We start from the raw sequence: 23462 nt of genomic DNA on the forward strand, positions 1-23462 counted from the left end.
CATATTGAAAGGTCCCAAGTTAAATTCTGGTCAAGGGCACATGTCTGGGTTGTGGGCTCAATCTCCAGTAGGGGGCATATATGAGGCAGCCAATCAATGGTTCTCTCTCATCATTGATGTTTCAATCCCTCTCTTCCTCTCCTTTCCTCTCTGAAATCAATAAAAAATATTTTTAATTTAACTTTTTGATGATATATGGGGGCTATAACTATGGCATTTGGCATTCTTTGCCACCAGGACTCTTACAACTTTGTTGAATAAAGTAATCAATGCATATGACAGTGAAAATGATGGGAAAATTTTAAATGAATTCTACATTTGGTATAAAATGAAGCATAGACATTATAAAAGGGAATTTAGAGGGAAATCAAGTTGTTCTAAAGAACCAGTTTTAATTCATAGCTTAATAACTTGATCATGGTTACTTCACCTCTTTTGATGTGTGTGTGTGTGTGTGTGTGTGTGTGTGTGTGTGTGTTTATATAGCTACTAAATAATATCTAATTTAAAATAGATTATTTAAAAATAGAGACATTGAAACATGCAACAGACTGATGTATTTCATAAAGGGGCCAAAATGTAAAGAGATTAAACAAAGGACTTTTGTGCATGTTGCATAGCCCATGGGCAAACATTAGTGCAAGGGAAGGCCAGGGGAGGGGCAGGAGCAGGGTGGAGAGGGTCAAATGGGACCAAAAAAAGGAGACATTTGTAATACTTTCAATAATACAGTTATAAAATAAATGTTTATTTAAAAATGTTATTGATTGATTTGAGAGAAACATTGATTTGTTGTTCCACTTATTTTAAAAAAATATATTTTATTGATTTTTTTTGCCCCCCTCCCTCCCTCCCACACATCCCCTCCCTCCCCAGAGTTTTGTGTCCATTGGTTGTACTTATATGCATCTATAAAAGTCCTTCGGTTGATCTATTATCTCCCCCAGATCTTCCTCCCCTCCCCGCTGTAATTTGACAGTCTACTTGTTGATATACTGTCTCTATATCTATCTTTTGGTTCATCAGTTTATAATGCTCTTTATTATCCACAAATGAGTGAGGTCATGTGGTGTTTCTCTTTCATTGATTGGCTTATTTCACTCAGCATGATGTTCTCCAATTCCATCCAGGTTGCTGCAAATGATGAGAATTCCTTCTTTTTTTATGGCAGCATAGTATTCCATTGTGTAGATGTACCATACTTTTTGGATCCATCATCTGCTGACGGACACTTAGGCTGTTTCCAAATTCTGGCTATTGTAGATTGTGCTGCTATGAACATAGGGGTGCATATATCCTTTCTGATTGGTGTTTCTAGTTTCTTGGGATATATTCCTAGAAGTGGGATTACTGGGTCAAATGGGAGTTCCATTTTCAGTTGTTTGAGGAAACTCCACACTGTTCTCCACAGTGGTTGCACCAGTCTGCATTCCCACCAGCAGTGCACGAGGGTTCCTTTTTCTCCACAACCTCACCAACACTTGTCGTTTGTTGATTTGTTGATGTTGGCCATTCTGACAGGTGTGAGATGGTACCGCATTGTTGTTTTGATTTGCATCTCTCGGACAATTAGTGACTTTGAGCATGTTTTCATGTGCCTTTTGGCCTTCCTTCTGTCTTCTTTTGAAAATGTTCTATTTAGGTCCACTGCCCATTTTTTAATTGGATTATTTATCTTCCTTTTATTTAGTTGTATAAGCTGTTTGTAGATGTTGGAGATTAAACCTTTATCAGTGGTATCATTTGCAAATATGTTCTCCCACACTGTGGGCTTTCTTGTTGTTTTGTTGATGGTTTCTTTTGCTGTAAAAAAGCTTTTTATTTTGATGTAGTCCCATTTGTTTATTTTCTCTTTACCTTCCATTGCCCTAGGGGTAGTATCAGTGAAGAAGTTCTTTTGGCATACGTCTGAGATTTTGCTGCCTGTGGATGCTTCTAGTATTTTTATGGTTTCCCATCTGATGTTTAAGTCCTGTATCCATTTTGAGTTTATTTTTGTGAATGGTATAAGTTGGTGATCTAGTTTCATTCTTTTGCATGTGTCTGTCCAATTTTCCCAACACCATTTATTGAAGAAACTGTCTTGACTCCATTGTATATTCGTGCCTCCTTTGTCAAATATTAATTGAGCATAGTGATTTGGGTTGATATCTGGGTTCTCGATTCGATTCCATTGATCTATATGTCTGTTCTTGTGCCAGTACCAGGCTGTTTTGAGAACAGTGGCTTTGTAATATAGTTTGAAGTCTGGTATTGAGATCCCTCCTACTTTACTCTTCTTTCTCAGGATTGCTGTGGCTATTCGGGGTCTTTTATTGTTCCAAATGAACTTTTGGAGAGTTCTTTCTAGGTTGGTGAAATTTTTCGTTGGTATTTTAATGGGGAGTGCATTGAACCTATAGATTGCTTTAGGAAGTATGGACATTTTGATGATGTTGATCCTACCAATCCATGAACATGGTATGTTCTTCCATCTCCTTACATCTTCCTCTATCTCTTTTTTCATTGTTGTGTAGTTTTCCTCATATAGGTCCTTTACTTCCTTACTTAAATTTATTCCTAGGTATCTTAATTTTTTTGGTGCAATGGTAAATGGAATTGCTTTTTTAGTCTCTGTTTCTGCAGTTTCTCTGTTGGTGTATAGAAAAGCCATGGATTTCTTGGCATTAATTTTGTATCCTGCTACATTGCCAAATTCATTTATTAAGTCAATTAGTTTTTTAATGGAGTCTTTTGGTTTTTTTATGTACAATATCATGTCATCTGCAAATAAGGATAACTTTACTTCTTCTTTTCCAATTTGGATGCCTTTTATTTCCTCCTCTTGTCTAATTGCAATGGCTAGTACTTCCAGTACTATGTCAAACAGGAGTGGCGAGAGTGGGCATCCCTGTCTTGTTCCTGTTCTTAGAGGGAATGGTTTTAGTTTTTGCCCATTGAGTATAATGTTGGCTGTGGGTTTATCATATATAGCTTTTATTATGTTGAGGTATGATCCTTGTACTCCCACCTTGTAAAGAGTTTTTATCACAAAAGGGTGTTGGATTTTATCGAATGCTTTTTCTACATCAATTGATATGACTATATGATTTTTATCTTTCAATTTGTTTATGTGATGTATCACGTTTATTGATTTGCGGATATTGTACCATCCTTGCATTCCTGGAATAAATCCTACTTGGTCGTGGTGTATGATCTTTGTGATGTTCTTCTGGAGTCGATTTGCTAGAATTTTGTTGAGGATTTTGGCATCTATGTTCATGAGGGATATTGGCCTGTAATTCTCTTTCATTGAGTTGTCTTTATCTGGTTTTGGTATTAGGGTGATGCTGGCTTCATAGAAGGAATTTGGAAGTGTTCCTTCCTCTTGGATTTTTTGGAATAGTCTGAGGAGGATAGTTTTTAGTTCTTCCTTGAATGTTTGGTAAAACTCTCCTGTGAAGCCATCTGGCCCTGGGCTTTTGTTTGCTGGAAGCTTTTTGATGACTGTTTCAATTTCTTCCCAAGTCACTGGTTTATTGAGATTTTTAGATTCTTCTTGATTGAGTTTTGGAAGATTATATTTTTCTAGGAATATGTCCATTTCCTCCAGGTTGTTCAGTTTGTTGGAGTAGAGTTGTTCATAGTATTTTGTAACAATCCGTTGTATTTCGGTGGGGTCTGTTGTTCCACTTATTTATCATTCATCGATTGAGTCTTATATGTGCCCTGACCAGAGATCAGACCCACAAACTTGGTATATTGGAAGGAGGCTCCCACTAATTGATCTGCCAGGGTAGGGTGTTTATTTTGTTTAAAAACAGGGATTGTGTAGGGGGAAGAGCACAGACTTTTTTACACTATTTTTAAGAGCAATCTAGAACCCTATGCAGCTTTAAGTAGATTTGGGATTGGCACACTAAAGCTTGGAGTTGAAAAAGTATCCTGATTTAGAAGAAAGCATATGTTAAAGTTCAGTGTTGGATATCAGTGTTTTCCATAAGCATCTGTCTGTTTTTACTATAAGATAAATCAATTATGACTTTAACATTTTGCAGCCCATTCAGTGGTTGCTGCGGGTGGTGGAAGGGGCACAAGGGGTGATGGGCATTTTCACTATCTCAACTCTGGTGATAGTTTTACAGGTGAGTATACATATGCCAAAATTCATCAAAATGTACACTTTTGATACATGGGCACCTTATGTTATATATCAATTATGTCTTAAGCAAGTTTATTATTATTTTTTAAAATATATTTTATTGATTTTTTACAGAGAGGAAGGGAGAGGAATAGAGAGTCAGAAACATCGATGAGAGAGAGTCATCCATCAGCTGCCTCTTGCACGTCCCCCACCAGGGATGTGCCCGCAACCAAGGTACATGCCCTTGACCGGAATCGAACCCGGGACCCTTCAGTCCGCAATCCGACGCTCTATCCACTGAGCCAAACTGGTTTCGGTTGTCTTAAGCAATTTTATTTATTTATTTATTTATTTATTTATTTTTTTCATTTTTATTTTTATTTTATAATTATTTTATCTTTTTTATTTTCATTTATTTTCTCTTTTTACATTATTTTTCCCTCATCCTAATTTTTATTTGTTATTTTAATCCCATTTTTAATCAATTTTTTATAAATTTATTATTATTAATATTAGTAGTATTTTCTTCACTTTTGCTTTTTTCTTACCCACTTATCCCCTTGCTACTTCCTCTATACTGAACTGAGGTCCTTCCCATATTCATCCAATTCTTAACCTTAGTTTCTGTATATAGGATTCTGCCGCCACCTTCTTTACTGGGTATTTGCTGTTTGTTCTGGTCTACCTGTTTTGGTTTACCTTTTTGTTCTCTGGTATTTTCTCCGCACATTTTTTCCCCCTTTTTCTTCCTTTTCTTTTCTTTCATTCCATTTTTTCTCTCTTCAAAATCATTTCTGCTCTCTTTTCTCTTCCCTAATTCTCTTTTCTCTGGTGGTCACTATATTGAGGTTACCGATGTCGTGAGTACATTCATGTTTTGTTCCCTTTGTGCAATGTCTTGTTGAGGTGAACTTTATCCTGTATAACCAATGTACTAGAGAGTGAGCCACATAACCAGATACTCAGGACACTCCATCCATGAACTGGACCCAACTACAGAGGAAGGAAGAAGATGGCAGTGAGGGAGAGAGCATGAGTGAGGGAGCAAAGAACGAGTGTGTGGTCATTTGGGTTGTGTGTGTGTGTGTGTGTGTGTGTGTGTGTGTGTATGCGTCACAGTTAGATGCTGCAGGACCTTTGGGGGCAGGCTGACCAGGCTTGCCTAACTAGGCAGCCTCTGCTACTATTGCAAACAGTCCCAGAGAGGTTGGCTCTTCTTCAGAGGCCTTGCCTTTTTGAAGGGGAGAGCTGCTGTGACTGGGAGCCCCAGCCTCACCTCAACCCAGGGTGCTCTCAGATAAAACCTGGGACTCTACAGCCACTTCTGCCAGGAACATGCTACATCAGCTCTGGTCCCACAGACACCAAGACTCCAACCACCCCGGGTGCAGGCTCCTGTGAGTTTCGAAGCATTCTCCCCTCTGAATGGCCCAATAATTTAGCCCAGGGCACTGTGCCCACACGAGCAGCAGCCTGCTCTTATCTGAAGAGCAGCATTCCCACGAGCAGCCTGCCCCAGGCCAAAGAGCAGCATATCCATGCAGCCCACGCTGGCCCAAGGAGCAGCAAGCCCACCTGCCAGAGGAGCCATCAATGCAGTGAACAGCACCCACCAGAGGTACTGCTGACAACTGAGGAGCAGCAGCTGCCATGACACCCTGAGGAGCAACTGCTGCCTGATGAACCACTGCCACCCAAAAAGCAGCCCCTGCACAACTCGAAATCTAGATCCTTTAGTGTAGGGGTGTCGAACTCAATCAGAGAAGGGGCCAAAATCTAAAATCCAGCCTAAATCGTGGGCCGAATGGTTTACTGAACAGTCATAAACTGTCATTGTGATGGAAATGCAGCGGAGTGCAGTGATGACAGCGCGGTGCGGGCCACATTGCAAGGCCTGGCGGGACGGATTTGGCCCGTGGGCCTTGTGTTTGACACATGTGTTAAGCAATTTTAAAAAATACCTTCTACAGCCTATGGTGCATCTAATATTGAATTGGCCAAGTGCTCTTTCATTATTGAAAATCCTATTAGAATCTCCAAGGCTTCAGCCTTGACTCACACAATCTTTGGTTATGGGTTCAGATGCCTCTCAGCATTTACAGTGATGGCAGAGAGAGGGGAATCTCTGAAGGGGGAGGGAGTTGCTACGGTTTTACTCAATTTTGGTCCTTTTCTAGGCAAATTTATACTAGTAGTTGTGAATTGCTTCCTTTTAATAGTATATTGTGTGAGTTAACTGTTTTCAATGGAAAATGTAATACAAATTAACACTTCTATTGTAAACATTCAAAAATTGAAGTAACAAGAAGTGTTCAAGGTAAAATGGGAAAGTCCATTCCTGTCCTATACTCATATTCCTTTTCCCAGGGAAAATATTGTTGACAATTTGATGTACATCTTTCCAGACTTTATATGTAGAAGTATGTGTGTGTGCATACATGTCCATGCATGTGTGTGGGGAGGAGTTCAAAATATAATTTTCCTCCCACCTTCTAAGTTCTAGCTGAGCTAATAATCAAAATAACATGAGAGATTAACAGGAGAAAATGTCCAAATTTTATAACAGATTTACATGTGGGGCTGTCATAAGTTATGGGACCAGAAGACACCTTGGGCAGTTGAGGTTTATATGCTATTTTGAATAAGGAAGAAGGGGCCAAAGGTCTGGAACTTCAAAGTTAAAACAGGCAGTTATAGGTAGACAAAGAACAAATATGTGGTAAACAAATTCTTGCTGGGCCACCCAGAAACAATGGGACACAGAGAGAGTCTAACAAAAGGGCTTTGCTAGATTTCTTACTGCCACACTTAGTTTATGTTACGATACTAAGATGATGCTCTCTTCCTTTAAGCAGTATTTTCTACCTGAAATCATTTAGGCAGATAAAGGGAGAAGGTCCAAGGTTTTTTCCTGAATCTTTTGTTTCTTAACAATCAGCTTAAAATCAATATCCCAAAGGCACATTTTGCGGTGACAAAACTTTCTTATATTAAATATATTGCTTATATTTAATATATTACTTTTACAAAAGCCAGATCGTATTACACATTACTATTATGCAACTTGCCTTTTATTTTTCCCTCTAAAATGTATTATTGGTACCCTTCCTTATCAATAAGCACAGATCTACCTTTTCTTCTTTCCCTCCTTCCTTTTCTTCCTTCTTTTCTTTTTCATTCTTTTCTACCCTTCCAATTACCCTTCCTCCTTCCTCTCCTCCTCCCTCTCCCAGTCCATCGTCTTCATTTTTTTGGTTAGGTTTGGGCTGAGGTCGTTTTTTATTTCTCTAACATACATTTTTATTTTTTACTAGAGGCCCAGTGCACTAAATTCATGCATGGGGGGGTTGGTGTCCCTCAGCCCAGCCTGCACCCTCTCCAATCTGGGATCCCTCAGAGGATGTCCAACTGCCTGTTTAGGCCCGATCCCAGTTGGACATCCCTCTCACAATCCAGGACTGTTGGCTTCCAACTGCTTGCCTGCCTGCCTTTCTGATTGCCCTTAACCGCTTCTGCCTGCCAGCCTGATCACACCCTAACCACTCCCCTGCCAGCCTGATTGATGCCTAACTGCCCCCCTGCCAGCCTGTTTGTCCCTAAGTGCCCTCCCCTTCATGCCAGGTCCCCCCTAACTGTTCTCCCCTGCAGGCCTGGGTCTCCCCCAACTGCCCTTCCCTGCAGGCCTAGTCACTGCAACTTCCTTCCTCTGCTGGCCTGGTCACCCCTAAATGCCCTTCCCTGCAGGCTTGATCACCCCAAACTGCCCTCCTTTGCAGGCCTGATCACCTTCAACTGCCCTCCTTTGCAGTCCTGGTCCCTCTTAACTTCCCTCCCTTCTGGCTATCTTGTGGTGCCCATCTTGTGTCCACATGGGGGCAGGATCTTTGACCACATGGGGGCAGCCATCTTATGTGTTGGAGTGATGGTCAATCTGCATATTACTCTTTTATTAGATAGTATAGAGTCCTGGTGCACGGGTGGGGCCAGCTGGTTTGCCCCGAGGGTATCCTGGATCAAGGTGGGGGCTCCCTTGGGGTGTGGGGCAGCCTGGCCCCTAGAGGTCTGTGGTGGTTTGCAGGCTGGCCACACCCTGAGACCCAAGTGGAGGTCCTAGTATCAGGAACTTATTTATATTCTACAATTGAAACTTTATAGCCTGGAGCAGAGGCCAAGGCAGGCCAGGGCTGCAAACACTTGGCTTCCTCCCTTGCTGGGGCAACCCTAGCCTCCTGCTCTCTGAAGCTCAGTGGCTGCTGCCTTTTCTGTTGGAATTTATTTTCTATAATTGAAACTTTGTACCATTGAGTGGAGACTTAGGCCTGTCAGGGTGTGTGGAAAGCTTGACTTCCTCCATTGCCAGGGAAACCCAAGCCTCCTTCCTGCTTGCTCCATGGCCGCAGCCATCTTGGTTGGGTTTAATTTGCATACTTGCTCCTGATTGGCTGGTGGGATTGATGGTTAATTTGCGTATTACTCTTTTATTAGATAGGATTCTATATGGGACTGAGGTTTTAAGGGAAAAGCTTCACAATGGGAATTATTATTACTGTGTACCTATATGCCAGGCACTGTCTAGTTAATTTTTAGTGATTTGGAAGAAATTGCTGTGTAGTATTGAAGCCATGACATATGTAAAAAGCCTACTTCTTGGTACATACTAGGTCCTCAATAATTTTTAAAAATAAGATTAAAAAATCAGTTCTTTATTCTGGGAGAGTATTTTAAGATGAAATATTAATACACTTTTAAGATCTAAAGCCAGTGAACAACTAGGGAAATACAAGAAGAACAAATTTTTTATTAACTATGGTTGCTGCTGTTGGGAATAAGGAATCTGAATTGAGAATTCTAAGAGAGGCCAGTTTTTTAAAAAATAATTGGGTCTTCTTGGGAAAGTCGGAAAATAACTTCAATGTTTCCTAATGGAGGTATACTAGTAGAGTCCTCTTATTGGAGAAATAACTGTGAAAAGATAAACTACAGAGCAGAGGGCATGGACTGGCAGGCCAATGAAGCCTGAAGAAATATTTATTCACACTTTGAAGTACTTTTAAATTGATGGCCAACAGGCTAGCCCAGATTTGTTCTCATGGCATAGTAGGGTTCCAGGGGAGAAAAGGCTACTTGACACATAGATTTAGGTCTAACTCTCTGTCACTTCTGCTACATTCTATTGAGGGGAAAACACGAACAAATACTGAAAACCGAAATAAAACAAAAACTAGCTCACATTCAAGGGCTGGGAAAATAGGCTATTTTTTTAATAGGTATAACTCAAAGTTACATTACAAAGGCTGTAGCTACAGGGATGGCTGGAAAATCAGAGTCATTTTTGCAACTCTATACCACAATATTCAAATAAATAGTGTCCTTCAAGTTGTCATTTTTCAAAGCTGTATACTTATTCCAATAGTGTACCACTTATTAAAAAATACTAGAGGCCCTGTGCATGAAATTCACCCCAACCTGCACCCTTTCCAATTAGGGAGCCCTAAGGGGATGTCCTACTGACAGCTTAGGGCTGCTCCCGTGGTGGTTCTCTGCTTTCGGTGGACCTGCCTGCTCATCACCGCTGCAAGCCCTGCTATCTGCTCTCTGTGGGGACCTGCTTGCCCCTTGCTGCCATGGCCAGGGGCAAGCAAGCCCTGCTGTTTGCTCTCTGGCTAGACACTGTGGCCAGGGGCAAGCAGGTTCCTACTGTTTGATCTCAGCAAGGGGTAAGCAGGGCCTTGCTATCTGCTCTCTATGGGGTCCTGCTTGTCCCTCACTGCCGTGGCCAGGAGTAGGCAAGGCCCTGCTGTCTGCTTGCTGGGAGTCCTGTTGTCTGCTCTCTGCAAGGGCCTGCTTGTCTTTCACTGTCCTGGCCAGGAGTAAACAGGGCCCTGTTGTCTGTTCTCTGTGGGGGCCTACTTGCCCCTCACTGCAGCGAAAGCTAAAAGGCTGATTCCTGTGGGGCTGAGGGAACTGAGTGCCACCATCTTTGTGATGGAGAGAGGCCAATTTGCATATCCCCTCTTTATTAGATAGGATAATTAGAGTTGTTGTTGTTGTGTTTTTTTTTTTATCAGAATCTCCTTCTAAGGAGAGGTTTATAAGCCAATGAAATGCATTCTTTTTTAAAAAATATATATATTTTATTGATTTTTTTACAGAGAGAAAGGGAGAGAGATAGAGAGCTAGAAACGTTGATGAGAGAGAAACATCGACCAGCTGCCTCTTGCACACCCCCTACCGGGGATGTGCCCGCAACCAAGGTACATGCCCTTGACCAAAATCGAACCCGGGACCTTTCAGTCCGCAGACTGACACTCTACCACTGAGCCAAACCGGTTTCGGCGAAATTCATTCTTTTTTTTTTTTTTTTAAATATATTTTTTATTGATTTTTTACAGAGAGGAATGGTAAGGGATGAAACATTGATGAGAGAGTCAGAAACATCAATGAGAGAGAAACATCGATCAGCTGCCTCCTGCAGACTTCCCACTGAGGCTGTGCCTGCAACCAAGGTACATGCCCTTGGCCACAATTGAACCTGAGACCATTCAGTCCGCAGGTCGATGCTCTATCCACTGAGTCAAATGAGCTAGGGCTGAAATTCATTCTTTTACTGACCCATTTTATTCAACATTCTTGATTCTAGATAATTTTTGATGATTTCTAAATATCAAATCCATGATAAAAGAATTTTGAACCCTGGCCAGTATTGTGCAGTGGTTAGAGCATCTGCCTGAGCACCGAAGGGTCTTGGATTTGATTCCCACTCAAGGGCACTGTGCCTCGGTTGCATGGCTCTGGTCTGGGAGGGAATCAATCGATGTGTCTCTCTCACATCAATGTTTCTGTCTCCCTCTCCCTCCTCCCTCCCTCTCTCTTCCTTCCCTCTCTCCCTCCCTCCCTTCTGCTCTCTAAAAATCAATTAAAAATATCCTTGGGTGTGGATTAATAACAACAAAGAAGAAGGAGAAGGAGAAGGAGAAGGAGAATAATAATAATAATTTTGGAACTGACCTTCATCAAGGTTATTTTTAACGAATGTAACCAGACTTTGAAAACAATTCAAGAGAAGCATTCTAAAATGTTTAAAACAAAGGCAGTATCACTGGAGTAAATGGAGAACATGACAAACCTGATTCCTTTAAAGTGATTATTTTGTGTGTACCTGTACTATAATAATTTTTAAAACATTGATTTAAATTAGGTCATAGAAATAGATATCTATCCACTATAGCTAAATTTGGGGTTCGGCATATCTTAATTGAATGTCAAATAATTTTTTATCCTAAAGAAGCTTAGTGTTGATTCTCATGCTGTAAATTGAACCAAACTTACTGGACTTTTTTTTTTCTTCCAATTGCTATTTAGATAATGTTTTTGGAAAATAATATGTTTATGCTCATATGATCTCAGTTAGGTGTTGCTATCATAAGGATTTCTAGAACCTAATATCTTAGATATTGCTTTTGGTGAACTTTTAAACAAACTTTGTGCAAACTTTGTCTCCTAAATGGAGTAAACTCATATTGTCCTTCAAGGACAGTTGTTAAAGAAATGTGTACCTTTGATGTTAACCAACATTTAGTAGTAAATTTTGTATTAGAATTTCCATCATCTGGCTATATACATTTGAGTCTAACTGTCCCCAAAGTTTACATTAATGAGATGACCAGGTCATATAGATTATGGATATATCTACTTTTAGGGGGGGAAAAAGCTTTTTAAATTGGGAAGTGCTGCTTCAAGTTAGAAAATAGAAGCAGAAATCCCCAATTCCCAGTATTAGTAATATTCACCTTGAGACAGCTTAAAATAATTTGTTAATGTGAAATGACCACAAGCAGTCATGTTTTGGGGGTTTTCTAGTCCCAAAGTAGAGGACAAATTCACTTTGTCACTTATTAGAAGATGTTGTCTCTTCTTCACTTGAACTTAGAGTTCAATTTAGTCAATAGAGTGGAAGATAAGAATTGATATGGGCATATAAGACTTAGAAACCAACCTTAGAATGATTAACTAGCTGCTTGTTCACGAAGGTGCTACATGTATTTTACTTTTGTCCTCTTTCTGTGCCAACTCCAGCAGGTTTTTATGGGACTTATAAAAACTAGTGACCTAGTGCATGAAATTCGTGCACATTAAAAGGGAATTAATTAGAGGAAATATTTTAATATTGCTATTTGCCCTTTCTCTCTAATAGAAGTGTCAGAGATGAAAGAAAATTAGTAAAATGTATATTAAAATCTTCCTCCTGTCAGAGTCTGGGGCACACCATGAGACCCAGAGTCAAGTCCTTGCCTACCCACATGTGCCTCAAAATCGCATGAGACCCAGACCCAGCTGCCCCCCATCCTGCATTGGGCTAGGTCCAAACCCAGTGGCACACCCTTGTCAAGCCCCACTGGGCAGGGGGGCACAGCCTCAGGTCCCCTGGCCCGGTACCAGGTTGGGGGGCATGGCCTGATGTCCCCCAGCCCAAGCCGGGGCAGGGGGTGAGCCCTGAGGCCCCCCGTCAAGCCCTGCTGGGCAGAGAGTGTGGCCTGAGGTCTCCTGGTCTGGCACCAGGGTGGGGGGCGCAGCCTGAGGTACCCGGTCAAGCCCCATGGGGCGGGGGGAGTGCAACCTCAGGTCCCTGCTGATTGCTTATTAAGGCTCGTTATAGGAACTCGGCCTCTGCTGTAGGTATAGCCATCTTGTGTCATGGAAACCCCACCTCTGCTGTTGGCGCTGCCATCTTTGTGGCAGAGTAATGGTCAATTTGCATATTCCCTCTTTATTATATAGGATTGGAGATTTGGAATCTTAGTGTCTTAATGTATGGGCAACTCATTTAATTTTCCCATCTGTAAAACAGGCATTGAAAATACCTATTCACAGGTTGCTTTATGAATCAAATGAGATAAAGTAGTATAAACAATAGCCATAGCTTATGTTTATTGAGAACCTCTTGTGTGCCAGGCACTATTCCAAGTATTTCACATGTACTCTCCTATTTCATCATTCCTGAAGTCTTATTATTTTGATTTCACAGTTAAGGAAGCTGAGACAGTATATGGAAACTCTTTGAAACCTCTAAAGCATATTAAACAAATGAAAGCTATTGTCTTAAATATCCGTATAGTATACTTTCCCCTCTGTTTGACCTAAGTCCAGCAAATGCTAGCACTATTCAAAGTCCAAATTTGTGTTTTGCTCTGTTTGTTTGAAGATGTTCCCTTTCACCATCCAAGGTTGCCTGAGGATACAATGACAGTCACGGTGGTGTATGATAACTCTGAGGCAACAGAGCTCTGTGCAGATCAGCACCTCTACCTCATGCCCACAGCAAAATTATCAATGTATGACTCCCAGAGAGTACAGAACCTATGAGGTCTTTCCTTGAACTGGGAAGTTCTTGACTAGCTGAAGAGTCCGATTTTCCCTGATCAAAACAGCTCTTCTTGACCAGCTGAAGAGCCCAATTTACCCTGAACAGTTCACCATAGTTTGACTCCATGAGTACGAAGGATTTCATCTGATTCCAGGGGGAGCCTTAAACACAAAATTTGGTTCAGATCCTGAAGGCAAAATTACATAAGAAGATCATCAAGCTAAATGGATTGAAAACAGATTTAAAAGTAGTGGCTATAGTCGAAACCAGTTTGGCTCAGTGGATAGAGCGTCGACCTGATGACTGAAGGGTCCCAGGTTTGATTCTGGTCAAGGGCATGTACCTTGGTTGCGGGCACATCCCCAGTAGGGGGTGTGCAGGAGGCAGCTGATCAATGGTTCTCTCTCATCGATTTTTCTAACTCTCTATCCCTCTCTCCTCCTCTCTGTAAAAAAGTCAATAAAATATATTTTTAAAAAGGTAGTGGCTACAGATGCCCAGGGACAGTAGGAGCACTTCCTGAAGGAACAGGAGGCTCCATCAAATGACAGGGCTGATGAGCTGGGCCACAATAAGATCCTGGATTCCACACATTTCAAAGGCTTGCCTGGCAAGGGGTTTGTACCTAAAGGTTCCACTGGGGGGAAGCCATGTGAAAAGATCCTATAGGTGGTCACTGAAAATTTTGAGAAGATCAAGAATGTGGATATTTCTAGGTTTGATCCCTACAGAGAGGTAATGACTGGTGGAAACCCTTTGAGGAATGAAGCTGATGCTCAAAGGGAACAGTGGAAAAGCTCTGGCATGTAACATTAAGATAAGAAGTAGTCAGTTTATTTTATTTCCCACTCTTCAGGTGGTCCTGAGTAAAAGCTAGAAAGAAGCATCTAGAATAAATTTCCTTAGACTCCACTGGGCTCTGATCAATAGCTCATGTAAGCATTTGTGTTGTCATTTATAAATGGATGTTTAGGAAGAAAAATAATCCTGATTTGAACATTATTTTGTTATCAGGCATGCTTCCAGCTGGGGTTTTAAAGTGATTGTTGTTATAATCTGGGGTTCTGCCATAATTTCTTGAAGGCATTAAAAGTGTGTTTCATGGCTCTCATCAAAGCATCTAATGTGCTTATTCTACTTGCCAATCTGCTGAGAGAGAGTTGAAATCACAAGGAGAACAATTTACTCTCTTTATTATTGAGATCACAATTTATATTTTCAAGATGCCTGACAGGTAAATTGCTAAAACATAATCCCAACAAATTTGGGCAAATTAAATTCAGTTTATCTGTCTAGTCATGTCACCTTATTGATATCTGACTGCTTAGTCATCTCTTGAAATCTTAATCCAGCAGAGGAAAAGATGCTGCTAACCCCTTCTTTTTCTCTAAATTAATCTTTAGCATACATTTAAACTTTTAGCTTAAGTAGCTTCCTATGTATTATATGAATGTGTGTGTTATCTGTGAAGATACTTACATTAAAATGTACTTATTTTAAAATTATGAACTATTCAGTCAGACAAAAGATGCAGCAAATACTATAATGATACCCATATACCAGTGCCCAACTGCCCAGTTTGTGCCTATCCAAGTCTGTGCCTGATGGTGGTATTGTGATATCACCTGTGACAATGAAATGCGCTCCTCAAGGTTCTGCCAAAGAAAATCCTGAAGCCCACAGGGCTTTTAGGAAGGCTCAGCCAAAGTAGTAGAAGAGTATGAGTACTAGGATACAGAGATATTTTTAATTAATTTGGTTTTGAATTTCCCATTCCCAAATTAGTTTTATTTCTGTGGCCTGAGACATACTGGCCATTTTATGATGAAACTTTGAAATATTTGGGGGCAGGTTATGTATGATACAACCAAACACTTCCGTGCAGGAGCTGTAAGGAGGTGAGACCAAGAAAAAGAATTGGAGGAAGAAAGCAAGGAAAAGAAGAGAGACCAGGAAGAGTCTATAAGGTAAGGAGACCAACTTTAACAACGAAGGTGTTTTGATTTATGGATTTATCTCTTTGGATGAATGGCTAACTTTATTGAAAGATTACACTGAGGTGGGAGGGGCAGGAATTGGCTCAGATTGGAGAACTGCACATTTCTTTCAGCCTTGCTGTTACAAAGTCAAAGTGACAAAAACAATTGAAAACAAGAGACTTTAAAAGACAACATCCTTGTTAGGAGAACAAGTAATGAGAAATAATGGGACTAGCCTGATTAAACTAAAATGATTTTTTAAAAAGAACCAGGAACTTTTATAGTGAAAATTCTAGCCTACCAAAACTTTAAAAACATACCAATTTACCTAAAATTTACCAACTTTTACCTATTCTGCCAATCTAAAATGCTTTTTAATTAAAAACAAACAAACCTCTTTTCAGGTCTAGAAGAGGTTTTCTTCAACGGGATGGTCAATATTCAAACTAACCCATAGGCAAGAAGGTATGGATTGATTTATTTGGGACTGTATTTCTTGTTGGCCTAAGTTCTTTCTGTGAACCTTTATTTCTTTGAACTTATCATTGTTTCCCTATTTAGGAGATTGAAAATAGAAAGTAGTATTGTATTGTCAAAGATTTTCCAAGCTACAAATGGGCCAGAATTTCTGGACTCTGAAAATCAGTTTTACCTCTTGGCCTCTCCCCTTGCATGTTTATTCTTCCATTTTTTCCCCTGTAAATCACAGCCATTCAAAAAGGGAGATATATTTTCTTGTGTCTCTCAGTTTTTTAGCTGTTGAAGTGATATGAATTACTTGAGGTCATGTCTGTGAAACTTGGCTAGAAGTTGTGGCTAGTCAATGTAACTATTCCCCCCAAATTTCTAGACCAGACATGCAGTGTAGATAATCATCCAGCTTTTGGGCTAAGTTCTCACTCAGATACTTGTCCTTTTTTCTGTTTCTTTCCCCATGTTCCCATAGGGCCTAACCAAAACAGTTTACATTTTCAGAAAACAGCAGTTAAAAAAAAAGTCCCAAATCTACTAAGCCAGTATGTTTTTTTATGATAGTAAACTGTGTTGTAATATATATGAAGGACAGTTCTCACCCTAAAGGTTTTCTGAGTACCTTGACTTACCTTTATTTGCTTATGTAAAACAAGCTCATGGAAGGTTTTGATCTCAAGAAAAAGGAAATCATTATTGTGAAAGCTGATCCAGTAATCCCTGACTGTGGTTTGAGAAAGTGGAGGCTAGAGGCCCCTCCTTCAAATTCTATAGTATATATTTTTTTGTATTCTCAGTGTAAGGTCTCCTGTACTGCTTTTAATCAATCAACTCAATTATGTGTCTTTCTCCTTTGATGAATGCACCACAGTGTCTTTTATCTTCAGTTGTCTCTGCCTGGCCCTGGGATTAGCAGTGAGAGATTCCTGCAAACCTAAATGATTTGTTATTTGTCCATATTGCTCTCTTCTCTCCTCACCTACAGTGGGGAAGGAGTGGGAAGAGAGCAGATGCCAAATAAATACCTTCTGAATGGTTGCCCTTTAATCATTGTCCAGAAAAAGAAAAGAAGAGAGGAAGAGGGGAAGAAGGCCAGGGTCAGGAGGTGACCCCTGAAGGTACAGACACCAGCAAAGGAAGTGGTACAGAGTCAAAGCTGAGTCGCCTGGAGAGCCCAATTCTTCGGAGGGGTGGGAGGAGATGAAGTTCCTACTGTCTCAAGGCAGGTGGAGGCCATTTGATTGTTACTGGTGCTCTTGAGGAAAATTGCAGTAAGGCTCTTTCCCATTCATTCATTGTTCAGATTTGGTAGGAGACACAATTCTTCCAGTTAAGCTATCACTTATTTAAAATTGATTCTATGGAAGGCACATTGTAGTTTTTCAATAGGCTGATCTCTAGTAATAACAATCATGGGTTTCCAAAAGGTGTACCCAAATTTTCTTCAGGAATCGTGCCTTGCTCTTGCCATCTGTAACACACACGTTGTGTTGCTGAACTACAAGACAGTTTTACCCAGGGCAATATAGCCAGTGTATCTACTTTTCTAGGTTCCTAATGGATGTAACAGAAATTGCCAAGGGGAAGAAATGGATGGTGTGGGTTTGTAGTCTTCCGTTAACTTTACATGTCCATTTATCTGCAACAGTTTGAATGAGAAGGAAGAGCCTTGAGCAGTTAGCTTTGTATAACAAGCTCATGTCAATTAGTCTTAAAAGTATTTGCTAAGGAATTTCTCATATCACAGCAATTGTTTTATTTGGAAAGTTCCAATTTTGGAACTTCTTTTCCTTCCAATTACAGAAAGGCTCCCAAACTGTTCATTTAAAAATCCCTATTCAGCCGGGACCGGTTTGGCTCAATGGATAGAGCGTCGGCTTGGGGACTGAGGGGTCCTGGGTTCGATTCCGGTCAAGGGCATGTACCTTGGTTGCGGGCATATCTCCAGTAGGGGGTGTGCAAGAAGCAGCTGATAGATGACTCTCTCTCATCGATGTTTCTAACTCTCTATCTCTCTCCCTTCGTCTCTACAAAATCAATAAAATATATTTAAAAAATAATAAAAAAAATAAAAATCTCTATTCAGTGTTTGTTTTTAAAATATATCTTTATTGATTTCAGAGAGAAAGAGAAAGGGAGAGAAAGATAGGAACATCAACGATAAGAGAGAATCATTAATCAGCTGCCCCACACTGGGGATCAAGCCCGCAACCCAGGCATGTGCCCTGACCAGGAATCAAACTGTGATCTCCTGGTTCATAGGTCGATGCTCAACCACTGAGCCATGCTTGCTGGGCCACATTCAGTGTTTTTAAATACTGTACAAAGGGTAAATGGCATTAGTTTATTTATTTATTTATTTATTTATTTAATATATATATTTTATTGATTTTATACAGAGAGGAAGGGAGAGAGATAGAGAGTTAGAAACATCGATGAGAGAGAGTCATTGATCAGTTGTGAGTTGATTTAATGTATATTTGAAATATCAGTCTTCTCATTAATGTGAACAATCAGTGAAATCAGGATGAGAAAAATATTGCATTTCCACTTATAATAAGGGTAGCTGGATCTTGAAAAATTTACCTAATGACCACTGAAGAATTTTTCTTTAAATATGAACAATGCCTAATTCTTGGCCCCATTGATACCTTATACTGATTATGCAATTCCCATATTCTAATCCTAGTTAATGGGTAAACACTGTGTCATGATTTGTACCAGTTGTCAGTAGCAGCACTGTACAAACTCTCCCAGCAGAATGGGATTGTGGGCAGCACCTTTTACTTGCCCTGCAGTTGTGCAGAGCAGATAGCACCAAAGATAGAACTATTGTCATTGGCCACATTTTCTACTTGCTGTGTTGCTTCTGACCGAGGGCGGGCAGAGACACCCTCACCTGCAATCCATAGGAAAAAACTGGAATGAAAAACAGAAAGATAGGTTACCTTTCAAGTCAGTTGACTGTCTTGTAGACACGTTTCACCCACCAGTTTTTTGTGTGTTTTTTTTGTTCTAGGATTTTCTGGGAGGGCTATAGAGCATTTCTTATTCTTCTTCATATCCCCAGTTTGTGAACAAATAACAAAAAAGGGTCATGTGCTTTGAAAGTATGTAAATTGTGGTGCCTTGTAACATAAAGATGGGCACAAATCTAGTAAAAGCAGCTCATATTAGACTGAGACATTTAATTTTATACCTCCTGTTTCCTAGTACAACAGTGTATTTAATTTGGATTGATCCTAGATGGTATTAGAAACCTGTTACAAAAAATGTCAGAAATCCAAATTTTCTTTGAACATTTTAGTCTGTTTAGTTTTTTATGTCAGACTTTTAACCTTTTTTTTTTTTTTTTTGAAGGAATCCACACAGTTTAACCCATAAGAAGTAAATGTTGCAGCACTCTGAAACTAATCACGGTCTGGGGAATACATTGGAAACTCTAAAGAAAGAAAAGATAAATACCTAATATCTTCAAAATCAGGAGAAAGTGCCAAGATACAGGCTGCCAGTTTAGATAATAAATGAAAAAAAAAATGGAGGGAAGAAATAGGGCTCAGTTATATGAATCTTCCTTCCATTGTAGAAAAAATAGAAAAAATTCAGTCAGAAAAAGGGGAACTGGACAATTATTCACCAATGAATGCGATGACATTTTTGACTTCAGCGAGACTTCCTTGGAAATTGCATTAAATCAAGGTCAACGTCTTGAGAAGAAAGACCACCTCAGTTCTAATAACTATCCTTCCATATTACCTAAGCAATACCGTGGCAAGAAAAACCGTGAAACATGTGACCTTCTTGACTTTCTATTAAACCATTATTATCATATTCCAAAATATTCTTCTATCTGCCTAGAACCAAGTCACCCAACAAGCACACATCGGTGGCAGAGATCTGTCTATGCTACAGGAAATGGATTTCAAATCAAATTGAGAAAGTACAAATGTGACTCAACCAGGTGGAGTCAAATGCAAAACCTGCATACTTGGAATCCTGTGCAACAGCCACAAAATAGAGCAAAATTATATTATGCCAAAGGATGTTCTAAGGAGTTTAAATATCATCTCAAGTACACAGCCAGTGAAGCTAGTGATCAGTTGATCCCAACTGATAGAAAGGGCCATCTGTTGAAAGAGACCCATGCTTACCAGGTCGAAGAATCTGGAAGTCAAAGCCATTTTTCCTCACCCAAAAGGTCAGCAGAGTTGAAGTTGGCAGATTTCCTCGAGGAAATTAGTAGTGATTCTGAATGCTTCAATCAAAACCTCATCATAAACAAAGAGGAGGAAGAGAAATATGTGGCCATATATGAAAATGCACCTGAAAGAGGATCTAACAATCAAGAAATCAGTTTAAGTCAGCTGAGCTTGTATTCAAAGTATAAACATTTTGGGGAGGAGAAATACTTTGAATACCAATTTAGGAAACCAGTCAAAAGGTTCAAGTATGAACCAATAAGTTCATGGCTTGAGGGTGAAAACAATTTCATGAGGGTTGAGAACAGCAACAGCAAACTGAAGAAAAGGCTAGGTCCCAAATACATGCTTGATCAGGGCAACTACCACAAGTCCAGTTTTGGTTACGTACTAGGCAATACTAGAAAAAAGAGGAGGCGGTCCCGTAAGAAAAAACGTCACCAGAGAGCGAACTACAGATCCTTTCATGTTCCAACATCATCAGAATTTACTAATACTTTCTCTTCAAGGCGTTTTCGCCAAAGAAGACAGACTACATGGAAGACAAGATATAACCAGAATGTAAGAAGACTCACAAGACATGAGAATTCTACATATTTCAGGCCAACTTCTGATAATTATATTAGCTGTAACAATCAGCACACTAGCTATTTACAAAACAACTACAATAAGTCTTAATACTTTTAAATGCTTTGAAGGTCTCTTAGATCAGGAACACCCTTATTCACAATAAACAATTTGCAAAAAAAAACCAACCACATTTAAAACTAAGTTTAGCTGTGTAGTTAGCAACAACAAGGGCAAGAGAGAAACATTTAAAAGCTTGAGCAAGGTCAAATGAAAAACCTTGTTTCTCTTGCCAAACTATAAAACATAGGTCAAAATCACTGCAGGTGTGTTGGCAAGCTTTTGAAATACAAAACATTCAGTTTCTGAAAGTTGGTAAAACAATGTGCTTGCAAAACTTCCTGATCTAAGAGCAGACATTTCTTCAGTTCAACTATTATTTTAATTTGGTGCCATTGAAAGAGCAAATTAACATCGAGAAGTATTGAGATAGACTCTTTAACCCTTTAGCTATCATAAGGTCATCATTTAATATCAATTATCTTCAAAGAGGACAACAGTAGATAAGGATCTTTTCACATGTTCTTTGATTTCATCAGTACACCATGTACAACAAACTTTCCTAACTTTTATCTAGAAACAACTATGTATAAAAGAAATGAGACAACAACTAGAACATAGACTTCTTCATATCATTAGAGGTTTTCATGAGCACCCATCAGAAGGAAATTAATCTTAATATGTTCATAGTAGTCAAAGAGTTTTCCTTTTAGAAACAAAGTATTGGAGGAGAAATCTAAAAGGGGCTCAGATTTGTCCTTTAGGTTTAAAGGGACAGTGGACTATTAGCAGAGTTGTTTTTTGAAGAACCTTATGATATTGAGAAGAGAAGACATGACAGTATTTCATTTCAGGTTACAGAATCCTTTCAGGGTTGGATGATATCAACTTATAAAAAGCCACTGGATAGCCCCCAAATGACTTTTAAAAAACAGTGACAAGTGACTCCTCAATCTTCAATAATGCCGAGGAGTTAGGAAGAGTCAATGGCAATGCCTATAGTTTTCTACCTGGGAAAGTAGAAATACGTGTACCAGATTGGTAAACTCTTAAGCAATTTATCTTTTATCGACTGTTTTTGGAGTTCTTGAACATGCTTTTTTTACATTGAGATATTTTACAGATTCGTAAAGACTTACATCTTAATGTGCATGTTCTGTTGAAAGCTTACCTGATTTATTCTGCCTTATGTTGGATATAGAACCTCAGGGCCAGTAGGTGACCTTTTATCTCCAACAAACTATACTTGACTCAGCACCTGAAGACATCGATAGGATCAGACTGCCAGTAGCAGAAAAATGGTGATTTTAATCTGCTGAAGTATTAGAAGGCAACATTTTCATACCATTTGCAATAGTCCTAACTTGATAGAACAGTACCAGCTGGTGCCAAGGTAGGATGCCAATCAATTGGTTGCCCAGAGCCATCAGGCACAATGTGTGTTCATAACCAGCCTCTTGAGCAACCTGATATCTGAAGGGGCTGGAAAATCTCATTTATCTAAAGTGAGAGCCACGTGTTGTTTCATTGATATCTTCTAATCACATTCAATAGAAGTATGGTAGTACATGCAAAAGTTCAGAAGTGAATGTAGCAAAGCAGGTTGTTTACTATTAAGATAACCAACAAATTATTTGTTTTGTCTCTTTTCTTCAATTTCACTTTTAAGCCAGTTATTCTACCATCAAAACTAGGTTTGGCTTGTCAGATCTGAAAAATTGCTCATGGGGAGAATGCCTTTTCTCTTCTGAAGACTGGCATTGACTATTAATGTTCAAAGTACTGTTGTCCAAGCAGCCTTTTAAATCTATTAATGGCTTGTATTTTGCCAGACAACTTTCTGCAACCAGATATTATTCTCTTTCAATGAGACCCTGCCTGCTTATTTTCTCATCTTCCATGCCATTGAAACAAGGTTATGGGTTTATAATGGGAAGCAGATTATGTTCCTGAAAAAAAGCAAAGAAAACACACACCAATTTGTTATTTGATCATTTTTCTTTGTAGAGATTTTAGTCATGAAAATAATTTGCTACTCATAAAGACATAAAACAATAAAAAAAGTTTAAAACAGCATGTGCATTTTTTTTTTTTTGTATAACAGAGCTGGTGCTAAGTTAGATCTGTGTAATAATTTCTGTCTTGTTTTGTTTTGTTTGCTAACTAAATACCATCCTAGGGCCTAGAAGAAAATAAAAATGCTGGTTTTATGTTTACTTTGGAACAACCTTGGGTTTTTATGTCTTGTTATAACATTCTAGATTTGACTAAACCTCTTTTTTTGTGTAGGACTTAAATGTGGAAGATAATTTGTACTTTTCAACTGAATGATTTAGCAGGGAATGGAACAGAACTGAAAATACTATTATTACTTTATACTAATTAACATTGTTATTCTTTATTGTGATATTCTTTAACTGGGACAAAAGTGTTTTCTCATATCTTTTTTCTATGTCCTACGAAGGGCCTGAACTTTAAAACTGTTCTATTTTTCTTTGTATGTACTTCTGATAGTGTTTTAAGAAAACTCAAAATTTGTCAATGTATTTTTGTTAGTTTGTTTGAATTGCTCAGGTAGAGGGCCATGCAAACTGGTAATTTTGAAAATATGAACCAAAATAAATGTATTTGTATTTATTACAATACAGTTTAAATGTTAACCTTTAAATAAATGCTGATAATTCTATGTTAGTTTCTAC

At 39.3% G+C, this 23462-nt stretch overlaps 1 protein-coding gene across 1 annotated transcript in view; it reads left to right on the forward strand.

The window, feature by feature from the left end:
• The window catches only part of AKAP17A (A-kinase anchoring protein 17A), a 32345-nt gene extending 9251 nt beyond the window's left edge, over window positions 1-23094 (forward strand). The window contains 11 exon segments of the mRNA XM_036443224.2: window positions 13348-13572; window positions 13617-13734; window positions 13968-14236; window positions 14238-14302; window positions 15337-15454; window positions 16996-17153; window positions 17156-17209; window positions 18636-18673; window positions 19338-19462; window positions 19464-20697; window positions 23053-23094. Of these exon segments, the coding sequence (XP_036299117.2) occupies window positions 13348-13572; window positions 13617-13734; window positions 13968-14236; window positions 14238-14302; window positions 15337-15454; window positions 16996-17153; window positions 17156-17209; window positions 18636-18673; window positions 19338-19462; window positions 19464-20697; window positions 23053-23094 (2446 nt within the window).
• Window positions 23095-23462: the final 368 nt, after the last annotated feature.

The sequence above is a fragment of the Pipistrellus kuhlii genome, unplaced genomic scaffold (genome assembly GCF_014108245.1).
Source record: "Pipistrellus kuhlii isolate mPipKuh1 unplaced genomic scaffold, mPipKuh1.p scaffold_m20_p_19, whole genome shotgun sequence".
Classification (NCBI taxonomy): domain Eukaryota; kingdom Metazoa; phylum Chordata; class Mammalia; order Chiroptera; family Vespertilionidae; genus Pipistrellus; species Pipistrellus kuhlii.